This window comes from Marmota flaviventris, chromosome 3 (genome assembly GCF_047511675.1).
Source record: "Marmota flaviventris isolate mMarFla1 chromosome 3, mMarFla1.hap1, whole genome shotgun sequence".
Classification (NCBI taxonomy): Eukaryota; Metazoa; Chordata; class Mammalia; order Rodentia; family Sciuridae; genus Marmota; species Marmota flaviventris.
Genome location: NC_092500.1, coordinates 64,114,771 through 64,135,466, shown reverse-complemented (window position 1 = coordinate 64,135,466; position 20,696 = coordinate 64,114,771). Strand labels below are relative to the sequence as shown.

Below are 20,696 nucleotides of genomic sequence, written 5' to 3'. Positions count from 1 at the left end.
ATATCCCTTGAGCCATCTTTAAAATAGTGCGGTGGCTCATGCCTGTAACCCAGAGGCTCAGGAGGCTGAGGTAGGAGAATCACAAATTCAAAGCCAGCCTCAGCAATTTAGTGAGGGCTCTAAGCAACTGAGTGAGACTCTGTCTCAAAATAAAATATAAAAAGTCCTGGGGATGTGGCTCAGTGGTTAAATGTCCCTGGTTCAATCCCTGGTAATAAATACCCAGTACAAAAAAAAAAAAAAAATCAACACTCTACCTCAGCCTCTTCAGTGTGTAGGAGACTTGCTTTGCAGTACGTAATTCGTATTTGTTCGAGGAGTGAGTGCATGATAATTAACATTCATATCCATTGCCATACAAAGAGACAGACTGGACAGACTTTATTATATTCAGTGAAGAAACTGAAGTTCAGAGTTAAAGTGACTTCTCTAAGGTCATACAGCCAGCACAGTGCCCAAGTTGCTGACTTAAAGTTTAAAAGCAGCAAAAGGCTGTCCGTGGCACCTTTAATCTAAACACTTTATTGCATAATTCTTGTACAAAATGACAATTCTAGAACCCTCTGGGAGTGAAGGTGAAAGCAGGCTAGAACCAGTAACATCCCACAAGTCTTCATGCAAAACCAGTGGGCATTGTTTGTATGTTATTTTGAATCCCATTTGCCTCCCAGTCTTCCAGGCCCTGACCCTCCCCTGGCCAGTTCCCCTTGAGTACTGTGGGGTTTTCCCCACCAGAAGGCTGCAGGCCTGGAACAATTCAGAGCCATACCCTGTACCTCCACTTGCCTGGTCCACTGGCCAGGCTCCTCCCAGGGTCCCTTCCCTTCTCACGCCTACCCTCCTGTCTGTCCCCACTGCCTCTGTTCATCTGGCAGCTCGATAAGAATCAATAGGTCCACTCCAGAGCAAAGATCAAGACCGAGTGTGTAGAACCAGGTCCTGCCAGAAAAATGAGCTGCCGGCACTGATGACTTGAACCTAGGAGATTCTCCCAGTTCATTTAGCAGGGGGTGGGGACAAGCTTGAAATTCCGAAAGCATTATGAAGAGGGGCAGGAAAAGAAAAAAAAAAAAAAGTCCTAATAAGGAGGGGGACTGGTGACCAGGCTAGAGTCTCAGCTAGAATGTTTCTAGGTGTTGTCTGTCCTCTCAGGCCCCAAACCATTTGGGACCTATTACAATTCCCAGGAGGGATTTTGGTCTCTTATATTCAATGCTTACATTGAATATAAGAGGCTCCTAGAACAGGGCCTGGTGCACAGTAGGTGCCTAATAAATATTCAAATTGTAAGTGCTTCTGAAGCATGTTTACTCAAGAATGTTGGTATTGGGGTGTGGAAGTGGTCACCTGTCCCCTGTCTAAATCACAAAGTGTTCCACTCTGGCCAAGGGTCCCAGGAGTAAATTGGGAGAGGGGAAAATGCAAGAGGGGGTTGAGAGACAAGAGTTTGTTTTAGGAGTCTGAACCTATTCGGTGAGGGAACCTGTCCCTTGTATTTACGAATATACATTTGTGTGGTCGGCGGACAGTGGGCAAGTGGATAAGCGCAGGCTGCAGTGAATGCAAAACAGGACATCTGAGGCTCGCTCGGGACTGTTTCTCTTCCTCTTCTCCAGCTCCAAGCTTTTCTTCCCCAGAATTCCTGCGGTTCCAGGATCCTGCAAACATCCCGCTGCAGGAAGGGAACTTGGGAGGCAGTTTGAGGATCCATAGTGAGACCCACATTCCACTCCACCTCATACCATCAGAACCCCCCAAATTTTCAATCTATCAGCACCCTACTCTACCTGGGGAAGGGGAGTACTAGAAACGTCATTTCCTGACTGAAACCACAGCCTCAAGGCCAAAAACACCTGCTGCCCTTTGGGACCCTGATTAGTCACCCCTTTCTGGCCAGCAAGTGTGGTCTTCGCAGTGCTGTGCTAAGGGTGAGGGGGTGGGGGTGGAGGTGGCCCTGGAGGGCCGGAACCTCTGGCGCACAGCTCTGCCGCGGTCCACCTGTGGCTCAGGCTGCACCGGCGGCTCGGGTGGCAGAGGCGTGGCCTGTTGGGGGAGGTCCCCACCCCTTGCCTCGGTGATATAACTTGGGTCGCAGACTGCCACCGTCTGCGGCCTGAACCTTAAGTCCTGGTCTCTCGCCTTCCTACCGGATAGCATGAGCTTCACCACCCACTCCACCACCTTCTCCACCAACTACCGGTCCCTGGGGTCGGTCCGGTCGCCCAGCCACCGGGTCCGGCCCGCCAGCAGCGCGGCCAGCGTCTATGCAGGCGCTGGGGGCTCAGGCTCCCGGATCTCTGTGTCCCGCTCCTCCAGTTTCCGGGGCGGCTGGGGGTCCGGGAGCCCGGCGACGGGGATGGCCGGGGGTCTGTCGGGAATGGGCGGCATCCAGAACGAGAAAGAGACCATGCAAGACCTGAACGATCGCCTGGCCTCCTACCTGGACAGAGTGAGGAGCCTGGAGACAGATAATCGGAGGCTGGAAAGCAAAATCCGAGAACATCTGGAAAAGAAGGGACCCCAGGTCAGAGACTGGGGGCATTACTTCAAGACCATCGAGGAGCTGCGGGCTCAGGTAAAGGACGTGGAGGGAGGGAGGGGACCCAACTCCCGGCCATGTCGGGCCATCCATTATTTCTTACCTCCCCTCTCCCCAGATATAGGGACTTTACTGGAGTAGGGTGCATTGACTCCTTCCACCCTTTTAATATCCATCTCACCCCTAGCCTTAAAACCCCAAGGATAGTGGGGAGACATGGAGACCTCCTCCCCAGGAGATAGTGGGAAGGGGACAGCCATGAGCTTTGCAAGAGTGGACAGTGTGGGGGAAGATGAGAGAAGGGCTATAAAGTGGACCTAGACACTGGCTTCTGGCTAAGTGGGGACAGTTGGAGGGTTAAGCGGATGTGGCTAAGGCTGAGTCATCCAGGAGCAAACAGAAGGCCTACCTGTGGGAGGGGCCGATACTGGGGTGGGGGGCCCAGAGCAGGGGGTGAGCAGGTGCGCTGAGAAAAAATGCCAGGAGAGGGCCTGGGAGAGAACTTCCTCTAGCAGGCCAGCCAGTCCAGCAGGAGGGGCAGAGTACTGGGATTTGGGAGTTCAGGAAAGGGAGGGAAGTGGGGCAAGCCTCTAGCTAATCCTGGGACTGGAAAGGTTTCACTGAAACACATAACATTCCACACACTCAGCCCACCCATCATTGACTTTCCCCACATGGAGCAATCTCTGTCCACAATCCCCTTAGATCTTTGCAAATTCTGTGGACAACGCCCGAATTGTTCTGCAGATTGACAATGCTCGTCTTGCTGCTGATGACTTTAGAGTCAAGTAAGTCTGGGGGTTTGGTGGGGGGCGGGGTATGGAGCTAAGAATGGTCTGTTTCCAGGGCTGAGTTAGGTTGAAGCTTTCCATGGGATCTTATTCAGGTGTGAGTGGAGAGTTAGGGTCTGTTTACTCATTTAACTATTCACCTATGTAACCCTGTTGAATACTGTCCCCACCATGTGCCAGGGGATTACCATCTGATTTCTGACTCTGATTGCTGGTTCGCAATGGGCACAGGAGGTGAGTTCTGGGTCAGAGATGGGGGACCCTTCTGAATACCTCTACACCTGCAGGTACGAGACAGAGCTGGCCATGCGCCAGTCTGTGGAGAGTGATATCCATGGGCTCCGCAAGGTCATTGATGACACCAATATCACTCGGCTGCAGCTGGAGACTGAAATTGAGACTCTCAAGGAAGAGCTGCTCTTCATGAAGAAGAACCATGAGGAGGCAAGCAGGGCCACTGTCCTGGCCAGGGACCTGGGGGACTTAGGCAGTGGAGAGGGGGAAATAGATGGGGCAGGCCTTTTAGGGAAGTTTAGAACCACCAGCTTTCCAGGCTGGGGATGTAGCTCAGTGGCAGAACACTTGCCTGTAATGCTCCAGGCAAAATCCTACCATCCTGAGCTTTAATCAGCCTGTTCCAGTAGAACACATGTGCTCTGTGGCTCACCAGAATTACAATGTGATGAGGCCAAGCTGGTGTGAACAAGAGGAGATGAGGACACAGAGAGAAGCCCCCAGCACTGAGATCTAGGGCTGATGGCAGAACCAACAGGGTTTTCTAGAAGAGGTATAAGTAGCAGGTTTCTGGAAGAAGGGAGATGGAAGGACCTGGTGAAGTGAAGAGAGAGCAAACTACCTGTGAGTGCCAGGCTCAGGCAGGGAGTGGGTGGTGTTCCTTTTGGAGCAGAAGTCCAGAACTGGCATTTTGGAGAGTACAAGCCCTGAGCTCCCTCTTGTCTCTTCTCCGACTGCTCCAGTATGCCTCTGAGAAGAGCCCACCACAGATGAAGGGCCTGGTTAGAACTCTGATCTTGAGCCCTGTCTCATTTAGGAAGTCAAAGGCCTTCAAGCCCAGATTGCCAACTCTGGATTGACTGTGGAGGTGGATGCCCCCAAATCTCAGGACCTCAGCAAGATCATGGCAGACATCAGGGCTCAGTATGATGAGCTGGCTCAGAAGAACCGAGAGGAGCTGGACAAGTACTGGTCCCAGCAGGTATGCAGTGGGAAGGGCTGGCTGCTAGGGTGTGGAGGGAGGCACCCAGGGAAGGAGGGGCCTGATGACTCTAACCCCCCTGCAGATTGAGGAAAGCACCACAGTGGTCACCTCGCAGACAGCTGAGATTGGAGCTGCTGAGACAACACTCACTGAGCTGAGACGCACAGTCCAGTCCTTGGAAATTGACCTGGACTCCATGAGAAATCTGGTGAGCACCCTCTCATCACCTGTCCCAGCTCCTCTGGCCTTGGGCACAACTTTGCCTCAACCCAAACCTTCCCATCATGAGTTTCCTTACAGCACCATTATTCTTTGCATTTCCCACCACTTCCCCCGACCCTAGCACTTAGCAAACAGTAAGTCCTCAAAAAAGTTTCAGGGCCAGGAGCAGTGGCATGCACCTGTCATCCCAACTATTCAGGAGGCAGAGGCAGGAGAATCACAAGTTGGAAGCCAGCCTCATCAACCCAGCAAGACCCTGTCTCAAAAAAATGCTTTTTAAAAAGGGGCTGGGAATGTAGCTCAATGGTAGGTAGCACCACTGGGCTCAATCTCTAGTACTGGAAAAGAAAAAAAAAAAGTTTCAGAGAGTAAAGACTGAGGAGCCTGGAATTCAACGCACCCCACCCCTCCTTTCTGTGCTCTGCAGAAGGCCAGCTTAGAGAACAGTCTGAGGGAAGTGGAGGCCCGCTACTCCATGCAGATGGAACAGCTCAATGGGGTCCTGCTGCACCTGGAATCAGAACTGGCCCAGACACGAGCAGAGGGGCAGCGCCAGGCCCAGGACTATGAGGCCCTGCTGAACATCAAGGTCAAGCTGGAGGCTGAGATCGCCACTTACCGCCGCCTGTTAGAAGACGGAGAAGACTTCAAGTGAGTGGGGGTCTCCCCACTACAGAAGCAGGGGTATTCTCCCCAAATCTAGAGTTTTTAGAAACCCTAAAGAGCTGTTCATTGGTTTCCACTGAGCACGGGCTGGTCTGGGGGTGTTCCTGAGTCTTCAAGGGAATGGTGGTTACAGAAGGTTCCTCCCATGAGAAGAGAATGGTGGCTAAGTATTACCCCTAGCTATCCTTGGGTAAAAGTAAAGTTTGGCCTTGGGTTTTTTGGCCTTGCCTTTTCTGGAGGCAGTGACTGAGGGAAATTGGGACATAAATTTAAGGGTCAGGAGACTTTTTTCTCTGCCATTTCTTGTCCATCTTCTCTGGGGGCTGTTTATGACCAGGGTTTGGTCTTCTGTTACAGTCTCAATGATGCCCTGGACAGCAACAACTCCATGCAAACCATCCAAAAGACCACCACCCGCAGGATCGTGGATGGCAAAATAGTGTCTGAGACCAATGACACCAAAGTGCTGAGACGCTGAAGCAGCAGGAGCAGGGAACCCTCAAGGAGCAAGGGACCAAATAAAAGTTCCAAGATCATTAGACATCACTTTGAGTCTTCCTTGGCTTTTTCTTGCAGGGCAAATGCCTTGATCCTACAGTCCCACCTCTGACCCCAGGGGTTTTATATGAGTAAGTAAGGCAGAAGAGTTCTGGGTTCTTGACAATACCTAGAGGGAGCAGCAGATGTGAGCAGATGGCCCTCAGCAGGGGGAAAACACCACAGACTTGTGAAATCTTTCCCTTGAAGAGGCCTGAGGATGATACAGGACCTCTGACTGGTAGCTGTTCAGTAGCAGAAATCTGAGCCAGGGGAGGAAGTGGGGCCAAAGACAGAGGGTCCAGGAGCGAGGAGGAGGCAGGGCCAGAGCACCAAACTGACCTTCCCCTACTCTGCCACTCTGCATCCTTGGCCCACCACCCAGGGCTTCCCACGCAGAATTCTCCAGTCCCAACCTTCACTCTTGTCCCCAAACCTGTGGTCCCTAGTCTCTGCTCCTACATTTGATGGGAATGTAGTTTTTATAGTGCTAGAGGCCGATAACAGACAAAATCCCCGTTCTTGCGGCACTTATATTTTGGTGATGGGAAATAGGTAAAAAACAATAAAGATAATAACTAGGCAAATTATATACCATATTAGAAGGTGATAAGTGTTACAGGCTGGGATGAAGGAGGCAACGGGTTGGTTGATGAGGGAAGACAATGTGTGATGACCTTATGAATCTTCAACTACAGCAGAAGATGGTTTTTACCTAAGAAATGCAATGTATTTACAAAGTAAGAATAGAGGTGTCTTTAGTGGAGAAAACTAAAGGCAGCACCATTGAGGCCTGTTCTCCTGAGACCTAGAGAACACCAGAACAGGCAACTCCAGAGGGACAGGGTAGAAATCATCCATGCAGGACCCTGAGAGAAGGTCAGGAGAGGATGGGAAGTGAAGGGAGCATGGACCATCCTTCCTGACCAAGGTTTAAGCCAGGTTCCAAGAGAGATTAACTGTGCGGGTCAGGTCCCCTACCCTCTGGGCTCAACTATCTATCTATCTATCTACCTATCTATCTATCTATCTATTTATGGGAGGGTACTGGGGATTGAACTCAGGAGCACTCAACCACTGAGCCACATCCCCAGCCCTATTTTTATTTTATTTAGAGACAGGGTCTCACTGAGTTGCTTAGCATCTTGCTGTTGCTGAAGCTGGCTTTGAACTTACCAACCTCCTGCCTAGCCTCCTGAGCCACTGGATTATAGGCATGCACCACTGTACCCAGCTAGGACCCTTAAAATGCAGGAAAACATCCTATCCCAGAGCAAGGGGCTCTGGTGAGATGTTTCTCATCCTTCTTAAATGTACCTTCCCTGAAGAAAAAAAAATATATAGCAATTATTTGCTTCATTTATTTCTCCTTCTCTCCCCAACCCCCACTTTGTCTCCACCTCCCCCATGTTTTCTTTTTTCAATCTAGAGACAGGGCGCTGAGTTAGTTGCTAAGTGCTTCACTTAGTTGCTGAGGCTGGCTTTGAACTCCTGCCTCAGCCTCCCAAGGTGCTGGGATTATAAGTGTGTGACCATGCCCAGTCACCTCCCCCATCTTTGAAAGGGTCAGCAAGAGACAAACATTTGCGGAAAGATAGTTGAGTTTTACTTTTCTGAGATTTGTGATAGGGAAACACTCTAAGTGGTTTTCTTGCCCCTTCCCTCTCCACCATCTTCCAAAAACATAAGTATAGCATTAAAAGGACTTTCTCAAGACCACACAGGTGCCTCTGAGGTTCCAGGAACCACCCTAAAGGTTTATGCCACCCTGGCTGGCAATCTAATTCCTATGATGGAATCCCAGCTTTCCTGGGTTTCTAGAAAGGAGAGAGAGACACATGGCCCAGCTGCCAGGAGTTGGGATGGGAAGCTGACAGACACAAGACAGACTGATCCCAGCAAAGCTACCAGACGCGGACCTGCCTGAAGGTAAGACAGAAAGTCCCTGGCAGTGCCTGAGCAGTACTCACAGTTGAGTCAAGCTGATCAGAGAAACCCAAGACTGTGCACCTGATATGATTATCCTTCCCATTAGACAATGTCTTACAGTTCTCAGGGCGCTTATGCATTTAGTTTTCATTACAATCCTGTGAGGTATGCAAGGCAGTGGATATCATTGGCTCTGGCTCAGAGAGTTGGACAGTGAGGACCACAGAGATCATGTGACCTGGCTGAGGTCACAGAGTTGGAAGCTTAAAGCAGGAAACCACATCTGCAGGTTCCCAGTTCCAAGTTCCTTCCTCAGTGTGCTATAACTTACTGGCTGCCCTTTAGAATCACCTGGGGAGCCGAACAAACAATACTGAGGACTGGGGGCCTCCTCCCCAGAGAATCTGATTCAGTTATTCTGGGGTGAGGCTTCCCAAAGTGAGGACTCAGGGGAAATGTTTGAAAAGCTCCCTAGGCAATTCCAATAGGCAATCAACATCAAGAGCCAGACTTGACCTGTGCCTAGGAGCAGCACCAAGGCATTCCTTCCTGACCCAGGTCAAGACAGAACCTATTTTAAACAAAGCCCCAAGCCACTGGGTCAAATCTCCAGCAGGTAAAGGTGACCACCTGAGGGCAGTTCATTTTGCACCCCAAGCACCAAAAGGAAAAATTAGCTATCCCACGGTTATGATGTAGAGTCACCTGTCCCATTTTGAATCTGTACCATTTCATCCACCCCCTGCCCAGATGGTGAATTTATAAGTGGTGCTAGAAGGTATAAAACAGCATATATCATACAGTGTCACTTGTACAAAAATAAAAGACAACTAGTATTAAGTATGAGACCTTCAAGGAAGGGATCTGACAGTGGTTATCCTAGTTGACTGGGTTTGAAAGTAACAAGATCCAAGTTACCTCCTAAAAACTGGCAAAATAGTAAGTTCATATGTGGGCACTGTGGCACATGCCTGTAATCCCAGCAGCTTGGGAGGCTGAGGCAGGAGGATCCCGAGTTCAAAGGCAGCCTCAGCAAAAATGATGCCCTAAACAACTCAGTGAGACTCTGTCTCTGAATAAAATAGTTATTTTATCCTCAACATGGTTGGGATGTGGCTCAGTGGTCAAATGCCCCTGAATTCAATCCCTCATACCAAAAAAAAAAAAAAGTAACTTAATTTTTGACCTGAGGCTACCTGAAATGATTGGCCTAAGGACAAGTAGACTTTGGAAGACAACATTCTGGGGAATGTTGGAACAACAGCCTCTTCAGAGTGAAAAATATGTTGCTTGCTGATTGTAATCCCTACCACTAAGAAATAAGCACAAGACAAGGTAAACAACTGCTCTGCCCATTTGCCAAATAACCAATAAGACTGTAAACTTCAATGCAAAGGTCTGCAGCTAATCTGGTCTGGAGTGCAAGTAGCTCTGCCACATGGCCTCATAACTCTCAATAAATAGCTCCTGGTTCCCTCCTGTAGCCTGGTAAAAACTGAACATCTGAATAAGGATATCACCTAAGTGATTTGAATCACCCAAAATAAACTAGCCTTATCTAAATCCTTCGTGTTGTGTGTGTGGAGTGCATTTAGATCCATTTCAAACCTTTCCTGAAGGTATAACCTGGCACAGCCAGGAAGCCCAGACTTACTGGAACCTACTCCTGCATTGCTTCCTCCCATACTCCCACCTTTTGTGCTCTTTGGAAGTTCCCTGTGAATAGCTGATGGTGAAAAAAATTCATTCCAAGCATGGTGTACTGTAACACATATTGGCACCATTCTGGAGATAATGACTGCAGCATTTATTGCTCAACTCACAGTGGCCCTGAAAAACAACATGGAAGGAAAAAAATCCCTCCAGTGGGCAGAACTTCAAAAGATACATCTATTTGTTTATTATGGCCAGAGATAAGATCCATACTGATTCATGGGCAGTGGCTAATATTTTGACCAGATAATAAAGGACTTAGAAAGAAAAAACTTCAGGGTTAGTGACAAGGAGTTCACTATGGGGGGATACAGATTAACCTCTCAGATTGGGTCAAGATATGACTATTTGCTTGTAACACAAATGTTCACCAAAGGGCCTCCACTAAAGATAAGACTCTTTTCTCCACATTTTTTTTTTTTTTTTTTGCATGCGTGTGTGTATGTGGTGCTGGGAATTGACCCCAAGGCCTTATGTAGGTAAGGCAAACACTCTACCAACTGAGCTATATCCCCAACCCAAGATAAGACTCTGAATAATCAGTAGATCATATGGGCTGTTCTGTTGATTTGGTGAGCTCCTTTTCTCAGCCGCCTCTGCTTTACCCCATGGGTTCATGAATACAGTGGCCAGGGTGGCAAGAACAGAGGTTATTATATGGGTTCATGGATATGTACCTCTCCTTATCAAAGTTATTCAAGGTATTGTCACTGGTGATTTTCAGTCTGACAAGCCAACTTTGAGATCCTGACCTGGAGCCAATCCTTGGCAAGGGAATTAGCCACTTGAGGCAGGTTAGTTACACTGGATGCCTTTTAACATGGGGGATATGGTAATTTGTTCTCCCCATATGAGACATTCTGGATGTGGATTTGCTTCCCTGGGAGCATCACCATCCAAGGACTTGTTGAATATCTTATTCACTGACACAGCCTCCCATGCAGCATTGCTTCGACTCTCTCAAGGAGAGAGGAATACAGCCAGGTCGACACCTCAATTTTAGCCCAGTGAGATTTGTGTCAGACTTCTAACCTATGGAGCTTCTAGGTGAAAAAAATGTGTGTTGTTTTAAACTACTAAGTTTATGATGAGTGCCTTAGTGGTAGAATGCTTGCCTATCATGCATGAGGCCCTGGGTTCGATCCCCAGCACCACCAAAAAAAAAAAAGTTTGTAATGATCTGTTACAAGAGCAAAAGATAACTGAGACACCATCAGAGAACAACTTGTCTTCTCTTTTTTCCAGGTTATCCAGATAATGTGCTTGTGGTTAAAGGGACAGGGTTAGAAAAGAGACTGAGAGCTGTGACCAAAGCAGTGAGCTTTGCAACAGACCAGACTGGAACATGTCAGAAGGCTATGGAAGAGAGACCTTCAGGAAGGTGAGATGTGTCTGAACAAATCAAGAAAGATTAAATAACTATGGAAGAGAAGTACATAGAGGGGCTGGGGTTGTAGCTCAGCAGTAGAGTGTTCATCTAGCACATGTGAGGCCCTGGATTCAATGCTCAGCACCACATAAAAATAAATAAATAAAATAAAGGTATTGTGTCCAACTACAACTAAAAAATAAATATTAAAAAAAAGAATTACATAGAAATCCCTGTAAATTTATGATTAAAAAATATTGTGGGCTGAGATTATGGCTCAGTGGTAGCGCATTTGCCTGGCATGTGTGAGGCACTGGGTTCGATTCTCAGCACCACAAATAAGTAAATGAATAAAATAAAGGTTCATCAACAACTTAAAAAAAAATTTCAATAACCTAGGACTGAGGGTAGAACTCTGGTAACACTGCTACCAGGCACCAGGCTCTGCATTCCAGCCCCAGCACTATACAAACAAAAATAGAATAACTTTTACTACCTCTGGGGAAAAGAAAAGTGGAATAGAAAGGAAGAGTAGCCATGATACATCTAAGAGTTTATGTGCATGGGCTGGGGCTGGTGCTCAATGGTAAAGCACTTGCCTAGCATAAATGAGGCCCTGGGTTTGATCCTCAGCTATACTTATAAATACATAAAATAAAATTCCATCTACAACTAAAACAAAAAATGTTTTTAAAGAGCTCATGTGCAAATCACATTTGCATAGTCATAATAAGGGCAACATCAAAGACTACTGTATCTAAAATCATAATATTGCTACATTGGGAAGATGAGATGGGCAGCAGATGTGTGTCTCTGTGATGGCAATAGGCCTACCCTTAAAGAATGGCTAAAGGAAGTTCTCTGGACAGAAAAAAAATGACAAAAGGAAGAATCTTAGAAAATTAGGAAGGAAAAGAAACAGAAATAATAAAAATATGGGTAAACATATTTTCTTTCTTTTCTTGAGTTTCTTAAATTATGTTTGATGTTTGAAGCAAAAACAGTAACACTGATATGTTTCTAAATCATATAGGAAGAAATTAAAAATAATTGTATTATACAGAAAACAAGGTTAAAAAAAAGAAAAACATAAAGAGACAAATCTATAATCTCAGCTACTGGGGAGGCTGAGGCAGAAGGATGGCAAGCTGTACCACCAAGCTACACCCCCAGTCCTCAGTCTTTTGTTGTTGTTGTTGTTGTTGTTGTTGACCCTCCTGCCTGGGCCTCCCAAGTCACTGGGATTACAAGCATGCATCATCATGTCCAGAAAACACATTATTTTCAAGTGCACACTGAATATATGCCAAGATTAATCATATCCTAGGCCATAAAACAAACCTCAAATAATTGAAAAGAATTAAATCATATAGAATGCTCTCAGACCTGCAGTAAACCAATCTAGAAACAATAGAAAGATAACAGAAAAATCTCTAAACACTTAAATTGGGAACAAAATAATACACATCTAAAATATCCATGGGTCAAAGAAAAAGTCTCAAAATGAATTTAAAAATACATTAAGCAGGGCACAGTGGGGCATGCCTATAATCCCAGCAATTTGTGAGGCTGAGGCAGGAAAATCACAAGTTCAAAGCCAGCCTCAGCAACTTAGTGAGGTCCTATGCAACTTAGCAAGACCCTGTCTCAAAATAAAAAAATAAAAAGGACCTTCTCTCTGCTTCTTGGAGCCATGTTTTGAGCTTCTTTCCTCTGTCACATTTTTCCATCATTCTCTGTAGGCACTCATCATGTTCTGCCTCACCTCAGGCCCCGAAGAATGGAGTTGGCCATCTATGGACTAAGACCTCTGAAACCAGTCACCATGTAGATGTATTCAAGAAACTTCACTCAAAACAAGCTGGCCTGGAATCAAGAGTACCAGTTGGTTGTGAGAATGATTTGGCTGATGTGGAGAGAGAAAAGAACAAGTTAAACAAGTTAGGGCCCCTGCAGCAGTAAGTACCAATGATACTACAGAAATCTTAAAAAAAAAAAAAAAAAAGTTGAAAAAGTTGAACTTGCCTGGCTCAGTGGCACCTATAACCTCAGTGACTCAGGAGACTGAGTCAAGAGGATCACAAGTTCAAGGCCAACCCCAGCAACTTAGTGAGACCCTCAACTTAGCAAGACCCTGTCTCAAAAATTAAAAAGAACTAGAGAGGTAGCTCAGTGGTAAAGCTCCCCTGGGTTCAAGCCCTAGTAGCAAAAAAAAAAAATTAAACTTAATGAAAATTAAAGTAGAACATAGCAGTGTCAACAGGGAAATTTATTCTTATGTTAGAAAAGAAGGAAAGTCTCAAATTAATAATCTCAGGTGCCACTTCAAGAACCTAGAAAAATGGATCAAATAAAAATAAAATAAGAGCAAATAAACCGTAAGCAAGCAAAAGGAAAGAAATTGTAAAATTAAAAGCAGAAGTCAGGACTGGGAATATACTCAGTGGCAGACCACGTGACTAGCATGCATGAGGCCTTGAGTTTGATCCCTAGGTTTTTGGGTTTTGTTTCCATTTGTTTATTTGGTACCAAGGATTGAACCCAGGGGCGATTAACCACTGAGTCACATCCCCAGCACCCCCCTCCTTTGTCTTAATTTTATTTAAAAACAAGGTCTTGCTAAGTTGCTTAGGGCTTTGCTAAATTGCTGAAGCTGCTTTGAACTTGCCATTCTCCTGCCTCAGCCTCCCTAGCTGCTGAGATTACAGGCACCGCCCACAGTTTGATCCCTAGTACCTCAAGAAAAAAAGCAGAAATCAGTGAAGTTGAAAACAGAAAAGCAATTCAAAAAAATCAAAGAGGGGCTGGGGTTGTGGCTCAGAGGTAGAGTGCTTGTCTAGCATGTGTGAGACCCTGGGTTCGATCCTCAGCACCACATAAAAATAAATAAAATAAAGGTATTGTGTGCAACTACAACTAAAAAATAAAGTATAAAAAATCAATGAAACAAAGAAATATTTCTTTGAAAAGAGTAATAAAGTTGACAAGCCTTTAGCAAAACTGACAAGTTTTAAAAGAAGACACAAATGACCGATATTAATAATAAAACAGGATTTTTTTTTTTTTTTTTTGGTAGATATAGACAAGATTACTTTAAAATATATGGGTTGTGTGGTATTAGTAGAGGTACAAACACAGATCAAGGGAATTCCCTGGAGAACCCAGAAACAGGCACACACAAATATATCCAGCTGATTTTTTATATAAGTATATAAAAAAATCAATAGTCTTTTCAAGAAATAATGCTGGAGAAATGCTGCCGGCTCCTCTATTAGGACACTTTTGGGAGGCTGCAGGTGCCAGGGGACTAGCCAAGGGCTCTCCCAGGAGTACCAGAAGAACTGGAAACCAGGAGACTTCCACCTAGGGGTTGCTGGGGAAGCGGTGGCGGGAGGCGCGGGGACCTTGTCCTGAGTGTTGCCTGCAACCCCAAAGCTTTCCCAGCCCTTGTGCGGGAGGAGTTGCTCAGGTCTTTCGCCCAGCCGCCGGACCGGGGACACCCAGGCGCCACCTGCTGACTCTCAGGGGCTGCAGCGCCTGTCCAGGTCTACTGAGTTGCCCGGGTCCAAGGACGCAGCGGGAAAGAGGGAGTGAGCAGGAACGCAGCTTCCCCACGCAGCTTGCTGGGCTCTGAGCCGGGAGAGGGCGGGAGGCGCAGAGCCAGGGCAGCGCCCCAAACCGCACAGCAAGTTCCTTAAAGGTGGTCCAGCCTTACCAACCAACCTGCCTGTCTTAGTACCGGTAAAGTACGGCTCACTCTGCTCTCCCCCTGGATCCGGGGCTTTGATGCCATCTCTCTGTCCCTGCTAGCACCCGTATCCTGCTTTAACATTGACAGAGGCTTTAAGGGGAATCCCACCCTGCCTCAAGATGCTTTCTTTTCCCATTCCTCCTCGCTTCACTGCCCCGCTCAGGGAGGATTGAGGTTTGCAGAGGCCTGGGATCTCGTCTCACTGGAGGAGGGTGCGGCCCGTATCAAGGCAGCGAGTTGGCCAGGTGTCCACTGAGGGTGATCAGGAAGGAGGAAAGAGGACCTCTGGATCCAGATGTGGTCAGGGCCAACGCATTTGAGAAACACACATCACTTGAGACAAGCCGGGCTCAAATCCTTGGTGAGCCAGTCCCTTGCTGGGTGAACTTCAGGAAATTCCTTAACCTCTCAATTCCTTAGTCTTTTTGGTCCAAAAATCTGGCTTAAAAGTGCATTCTTGGGGCTGGGGCTGTAGCTCAGTGGCAAAGTGCTTGCCTAGAACGTGTAAAACACTGGGTTCGAGGCTTAACACAAAAAAATACAGGCATGCTGTCCATCCAGAACCATATATATATATATATATATATATATATATATATATATATATATATATGCATTCTTAGAGGGGCGCAGTGATGCACATCAGTAATCCCAGTGGCTCCAGAGGCTGGGGCAAGAGGATCAAAGCCAGCCTCAGCAAAAGCGAGGTGCTAAGCAACTCTGTGAGACCCTTTCTCTAAATAAAATACAAAATAGGTCTGGGGATGTGGCCAGGTGGTGGAGTACCCCTGAGTGCAATCTCTGGGAAGGGAAGGGGAGGGGAGGGGAGGGGAGGGAGAAAGAAAGAAGAAGAAGAAGGAAGGAAGGAAGGAAGGAAGGAAGGAAGGAAGGAAGGAAGGAAGGAAGGAAGGAAGGAAGGAAGGGTGGAAGATCTGAAAGTTCTATACAGTTCCAAGAAGGAAGGAAGGAAGAGGGGGGGTCTGGAAGTTCTATACAGTTCCAAGAAGGAAGGAAGGAAGGAAGGGAGGGAGGGAGGGAGGGAGGGAGGGAGGGAGGGAGGGTCTGGAAGTTCTATACAGTTCCACACATTCCGCAATCCTGGAGTATTAGGAAACCCTCCTTCTCTCCTCCTGCCTTTCTCTTGTTCCCCTATGCATCGCTCATGTCAGTCCAGGAGGACAGGGAATTTTGTCTATTTGGTCCTCAGATATGACCTCAGCACCTTGTACAGTACCTGACACATGATAGGTGGTTAATAAATGCATTCTGAATTAATGAATGAATGGCTTAAAGTTTGGCCTTTCCAAGTCCAACTTTGCAAGTTTTTTTTTTTTTTTTTTTAGGGTACCAGGGATAGAACCTAGGGGCACTTAACCACTGAACCACATCCCCAGCCCTTTTGTATGTGAGTGAGTGTGTGTGTGTGTGTGTGTGTGTGTGTGAGGTGCATACGGGGCAAGCACTCTACCAACTGAGCTATATCCCCATCCCCCCAGCCCTTTTTTATGTTTTGAGGCAGAGTCTCACTAAATTGCTTAGAGTCTCACTAATATGCTGAGGCTAGCTTTGAACTTGCAATCCTCCTGCCTCAGCCTCCTGAGCTGCTAGGACTACAGGTGTGAGCCACCGTGCCTAGCTCTCTTTGTAACTTTCCTGACATCTGGCCTCTGTGTGAGGACTTTACCACAGTGCAAAACCCCTGGCTACTGGAACATAATTGCTCTTTCTGCTGGGTTGAAATCAATCTCCTTTTAGCCTTCTGGACCAGCTCTGCCAAGGAGAGTTGCACAGAACTCTCTCTCCCGTAGATTTCATGTGTGAGTGATTTCACATGTTACACCTCACCTGGGTAGAAGGAGGTCTGAGCACAGGGTCAAGATGTAGCTCCACTGTTGGCCTGTATGCCACATGCCCGGGAGTTGACCCTTGCAGCCTTGAATGAGCAGCCCTCTAAAGAACAGCTATAGAAGAAATTAGAATCACAGGTATCCTCAGATCTCAGGAGGTTATTTCCCCACTAAAGGACCTGATCAGAACATGTTGAAGTATGCCAGCTGGAGGAACTTAGGATAAGATATTGGAGACTCTGAGGGCATCACCATGCTCTGACCGTATGACACATAGTTCTCCTTCCTTGCCCTGCAACCCACTGGGAGCAGCAGGATCATTGGGCTCCTGCAGACTAGTTGACCCTTCCCCATTCACTCATCCCCCTGAAGATCTTTTTTGATGGTACTGGAGATTGAAACCAGGGCCTCATGCATACTAGGCAAGTGCTCTGCCACTGAGCTATATTCCCCAGCTACCTACAGGAGGCCCTTCATTTACATTGTTAGGATTCCTCCAGGCCCTTCCCACACATGCCTCTGATGAAGGCCTGTTTTGTGTCCACTGCTAAAGCTAATGATTTACACTCAAGGGAAAACTGAAGAGCTAGGGAGCCAAGGTGGGTGAGAGGGGGGATGGCAGAGGCTTAGAAGCCACCCAAGTGTGGGGAGTGAATTTTCAGCCTCTAGTGGCCTGAGGCCTCAACTCCAAGTTATTTTCCTTCACTGCTTCGTCCCCCTGCTCCTCCTAAAAGCCACTGCCCTTTCCCTGAAGCCTCCCACAGCTGTACCACTGTTCTATTCTCTACCTCATCATCCTTCCCACTAATGACTAAAGCAGGATTTTTCAGAATGAGGAGTACAACTAGAAAAGTTGGCTAGCCAATATGTAAATATATTTTCTAATACAATTAATGAAATAGGGGGTAGGATAGACTGGATCAGAGTACATTCCAAATGATAGGGGTGAATTAAAATCCCTCTTTGGATTTTAATTTTAGAAAGTGTAAAGGCACCAATCTATAGCACTTGGTTCTGTCATTTAGAAGGTCAAGTTTACTTGGGTTGCCGTGGTGCACACCAGTAATCCCAGCAATTCAGGAGGCTAAGGCAGAAGATGGCAAAGCCTCAGCAGGGTTGCTAGGGATCAAACCCATGGCCTGATGTATGCTAAGCAAGTGCTTTACCTCTGAGCCACATCCCCAGCTTTTTATTTTATTTTATTATTATTATTATTATTATTATTATATTTTTAAATTTGAGACAGGGTCTCAAAATTTAATTTTGAGACAGGGCTTCGCTAAGTTGCTGAGTCTGGCTTTGAACTTACAATCCTCTTGCCTCAGTCTCCCAAACTGCTGGGATTACAGGCGCGCACCACCACGCCCAGCTGTTGTTTCCTTTTTTAAAGACCAAAGAAAAGTTAGCCCTGATAGAGTAGTTTGCCAGTTTCCAAGGTATAAATAATACCATTATGATCAATTTCAAGCTGCTAGTGGTTTCATTATGGCAAGCAAAATTTTCAAATTTAACAATCTGCTCTCACCAACTTCTGCATAAATTAACAAATAAAGAAGCAAATAAACCACTAATATTAGGGCTCTGGAGGCAGAACACCCAAGAGAAGAAAGAATCAGGAGAGCAGAGAATCTTTTAAGATGTTAGCAAGGCAACTTTACCCTTGTAGCCCTTCTTTGTCCCAGGGCAAAACCTAGTGGAAGAATGTTTGAATTTCCACAGCCTTTACACACACCCACTTTACAGTTTACACACACCCAACTTTCAGAAAGCCCAAGAGTTGGGCTGGGGATGTGGCTCAACCGGTAGTGCTCTTGCCTGGCATGCGTGTGGCCCAGGTTCGATCCTCAGCACCACATACAAACAAAAGATGTTATGTCCGCCGAAAACTAAAAAAAAAAAAAAAAGCCCAAGAGCTTTGCAGCAAACCTCAGCCTAAGTCACTCAAGCCAGAGGAAAATTCCATACATTATGAAAGCTGTAGAATGAACATTAAAGCTTATGGAAGGAATAGTAAGCTCAAGCAAAATTTAAAAAATTTTTACCAGGTAGAGAGATTATACAACATTTCTCCTCCTCATCTAAACAGCCTTGTATAGGAAGGTGCTAAAACTATAAATCTTCCTGTCTTTTAGGAATGCTCTATACAAATGTTTATAGGTCCCAGGCACCAATTACTACCTCTCCATTGAAGGGCTTTACCATCTTCCCCAGGGTCATTTCTGCATTCCAGACATGTTCATAGAAGGAGGGGCAGATACCTTCTAGTGGGACAGCTTGGGTCTAGGGCCAGACCCTCAATTTCAGCCCTAACTGATTTGAAACACAGAGCATTAAAAAAAAAAAAAAAAAAGTCAAGCAGCAAAACACAAGATACAAGAATGGTCATAAGTTAATTCAGAGCCAAGGTCTGGGAAGGCAGTAAGTGCTAACAGGTATTCAGGGGAAGGATGGTGATGGTGATTCATGGCAGAAGTGGCTTTGTGCTATGAGAGGGTTGTACATTTCAGATGCAAAAACAATGAGAACAATGTGTCTAAGACTCAACTGCATGCCTAGCACCTAGTAGGTACTCAGTAAATACAAGTTCATTGGCTTTACTTGAGTTGGGTGACTAGGATTCCAGAGACTAAACCTTCACTCCAGGGTGCAGCAGTGGCAAGAAAGTGTGGTGGGCAATGCCAGGTTCAGACAGTACATCCCCAGGGTGATAACCTTGAACTGGCAGGAGCAGCCAGGCATGCAGTTGGGCTGAGCTGAACCAAAAGCACCAACAAAGGGGTCTTGTCCCTGCAGCTAGTATCAGGGATACCAGCCTCCACCTGCCCCCAAGGCCTCAGGCCCAGATAAGGAGATGAAATCCTGCCTGAAGAACATGACTCTGCCCACTCAGCTCTTAAAACCCTACTGCCCACCTTGGCACTGCCTTGAGTCCTAATACCAGGCCCAGCCACATGGTGCTTCACAGGGCTTTGAGATCCCTTTGTTGGCTGGACGGTTACATTCCTGATCAAATCCAAGCCTTCTTGAGGTCTTCTGCAGCTTCTCTCATTTGCCACCACTTCCAGGCTTCTATCACCCCAGCTCAGTCCTTTCCAGAAAGTTCTCTGGCTTGTATAAACTCTCACCAACTAATACAAAATCATTTGTAAAGGCAATGTAGTCAGATTCAATCTCTTATGCAACCATTCCAAACTCTAAAAAGCTCTAAAACCTTAAAAAAAAAAATTCGGTAATTCACACGTAGAACCTGTCATGAGGGTATTTATGATTTTATATACCCCATTTAGTGTGAACATTCATACATTTGAATACAAAAATATCAATGAGGCTGATTCCAAGATTCCAGGTGCCACCTCAGACCCTACTGTGGCTTTCCTTATTATATGTTTTATGCACATTACTCTTCTAAAATCAAAAAGATTCTGAGCTGGTTGTGGTGGCACATACCTGTAATCCCAGTTACTTGGGAGGCTGAGGCAAGAGGATTGCAACTTTGAGAGCAACCTCAGCAACTTAGTGAGATCCTGTCTCAAAACAAAAACAAAAACAAGGACTAGAGATGTAGCTTAGAGGTAGAATGCATGCCTAGTACGTGCAATGTCCTGGGTCATTCCTCAGTGCTGAAAAACAAGCAAAACCAAGATTCTGAATCCTGAGAGCCATCGGGATCCAAGAGTTCCATTAAGGAAAGGTGGATCTGCAGTCTAAACCCAGGTTTAAGTTTAGACAGAAGAAACTGGACATTTAAATGTCTCCTCCACTCAGAGATGCACAGGCCCCCGCCAGGCAGAACAGACAAGGCCTTGAGCTGTTGGGCAGGAAGAGTCCCAGGAAGATGAGAAAGGTGGAAGAACTGGGACAGCAAAGGACAGTGGCTATTTATCATCTGGTACACAAGCACGGCTTTTTTATGCTATCAAAACCCTATGGCATGGGGCTGAGGTTGTAGCTCAGTGGTAGAGTGCTTGCCTAGCATGCATGAGACATTAGGTTCAATCCTCAGCACCACATAAAAAATAAAATTATTGTGTCCATCCACAACTAAAATACATATATATATATATATATATATATATATATATATATATATATATATATATATATATAAACTGT

General features: G+C 46.3%; 1 protein-coding gene across 1 annotated transcript; it reads left to right on the top strand.

Annotated features, from left to right (window-relative positions):
• Nucleotides 1-2,084: 2,084 nt before the first annotated feature.
• Krt18 (keratin 18) lies at nucleotides 2,085-5,983 on the top strand. The gene is made up of 7 exons (XM_027949927.3): nucleotides 2,085-2,575; nucleotides 3,245-3,327; nucleotides 3,618-3,774; nucleotides 4,382-4,546; nucleotides 4,632-4,757; nucleotides 5,199-5,422; nucleotides 5,795-5,983. Exons 1-7 carry the CDS (start codon nucleotides 2,156-2,158, stop codon nucleotides 5,913-5,915), a joined length of 1,296 nt encoding a protein of 431 aa, XP_027805728.2. The 5' UTR covers nucleotides 2,085-2,155; the 3' UTR covers nucleotides 5,916-5,983.
• The last annotated feature ends 14,713 nt before the right edge of the window (nucleotides 5,984-20,696 follow it).

Bases quoted from the DNA above. Each gene is read 5' to 3' on its own strand.
- Krt18 (XM_027949927.3), top strand. From the start codon at position 2,156: ATGAGCTTCACCACCCACTCCACCACCTTCTCCACCAACTACCGGTCC. The intron at 3,328-3,617 runs GTAAGTCTGGGG...CTACACCTGCAG, and splicing joins GCTGATGACTTTAGAGTCAA to GTACGAGACAGAGCTGGCCA. The intron at 4,547-4,631 runs GTATGCAGTGGG...ACCCCCCTGCAG, and splicing joins ACAAGTACTGGTCCCAGCAG to ATTGAGGAAAGCACCACAGT.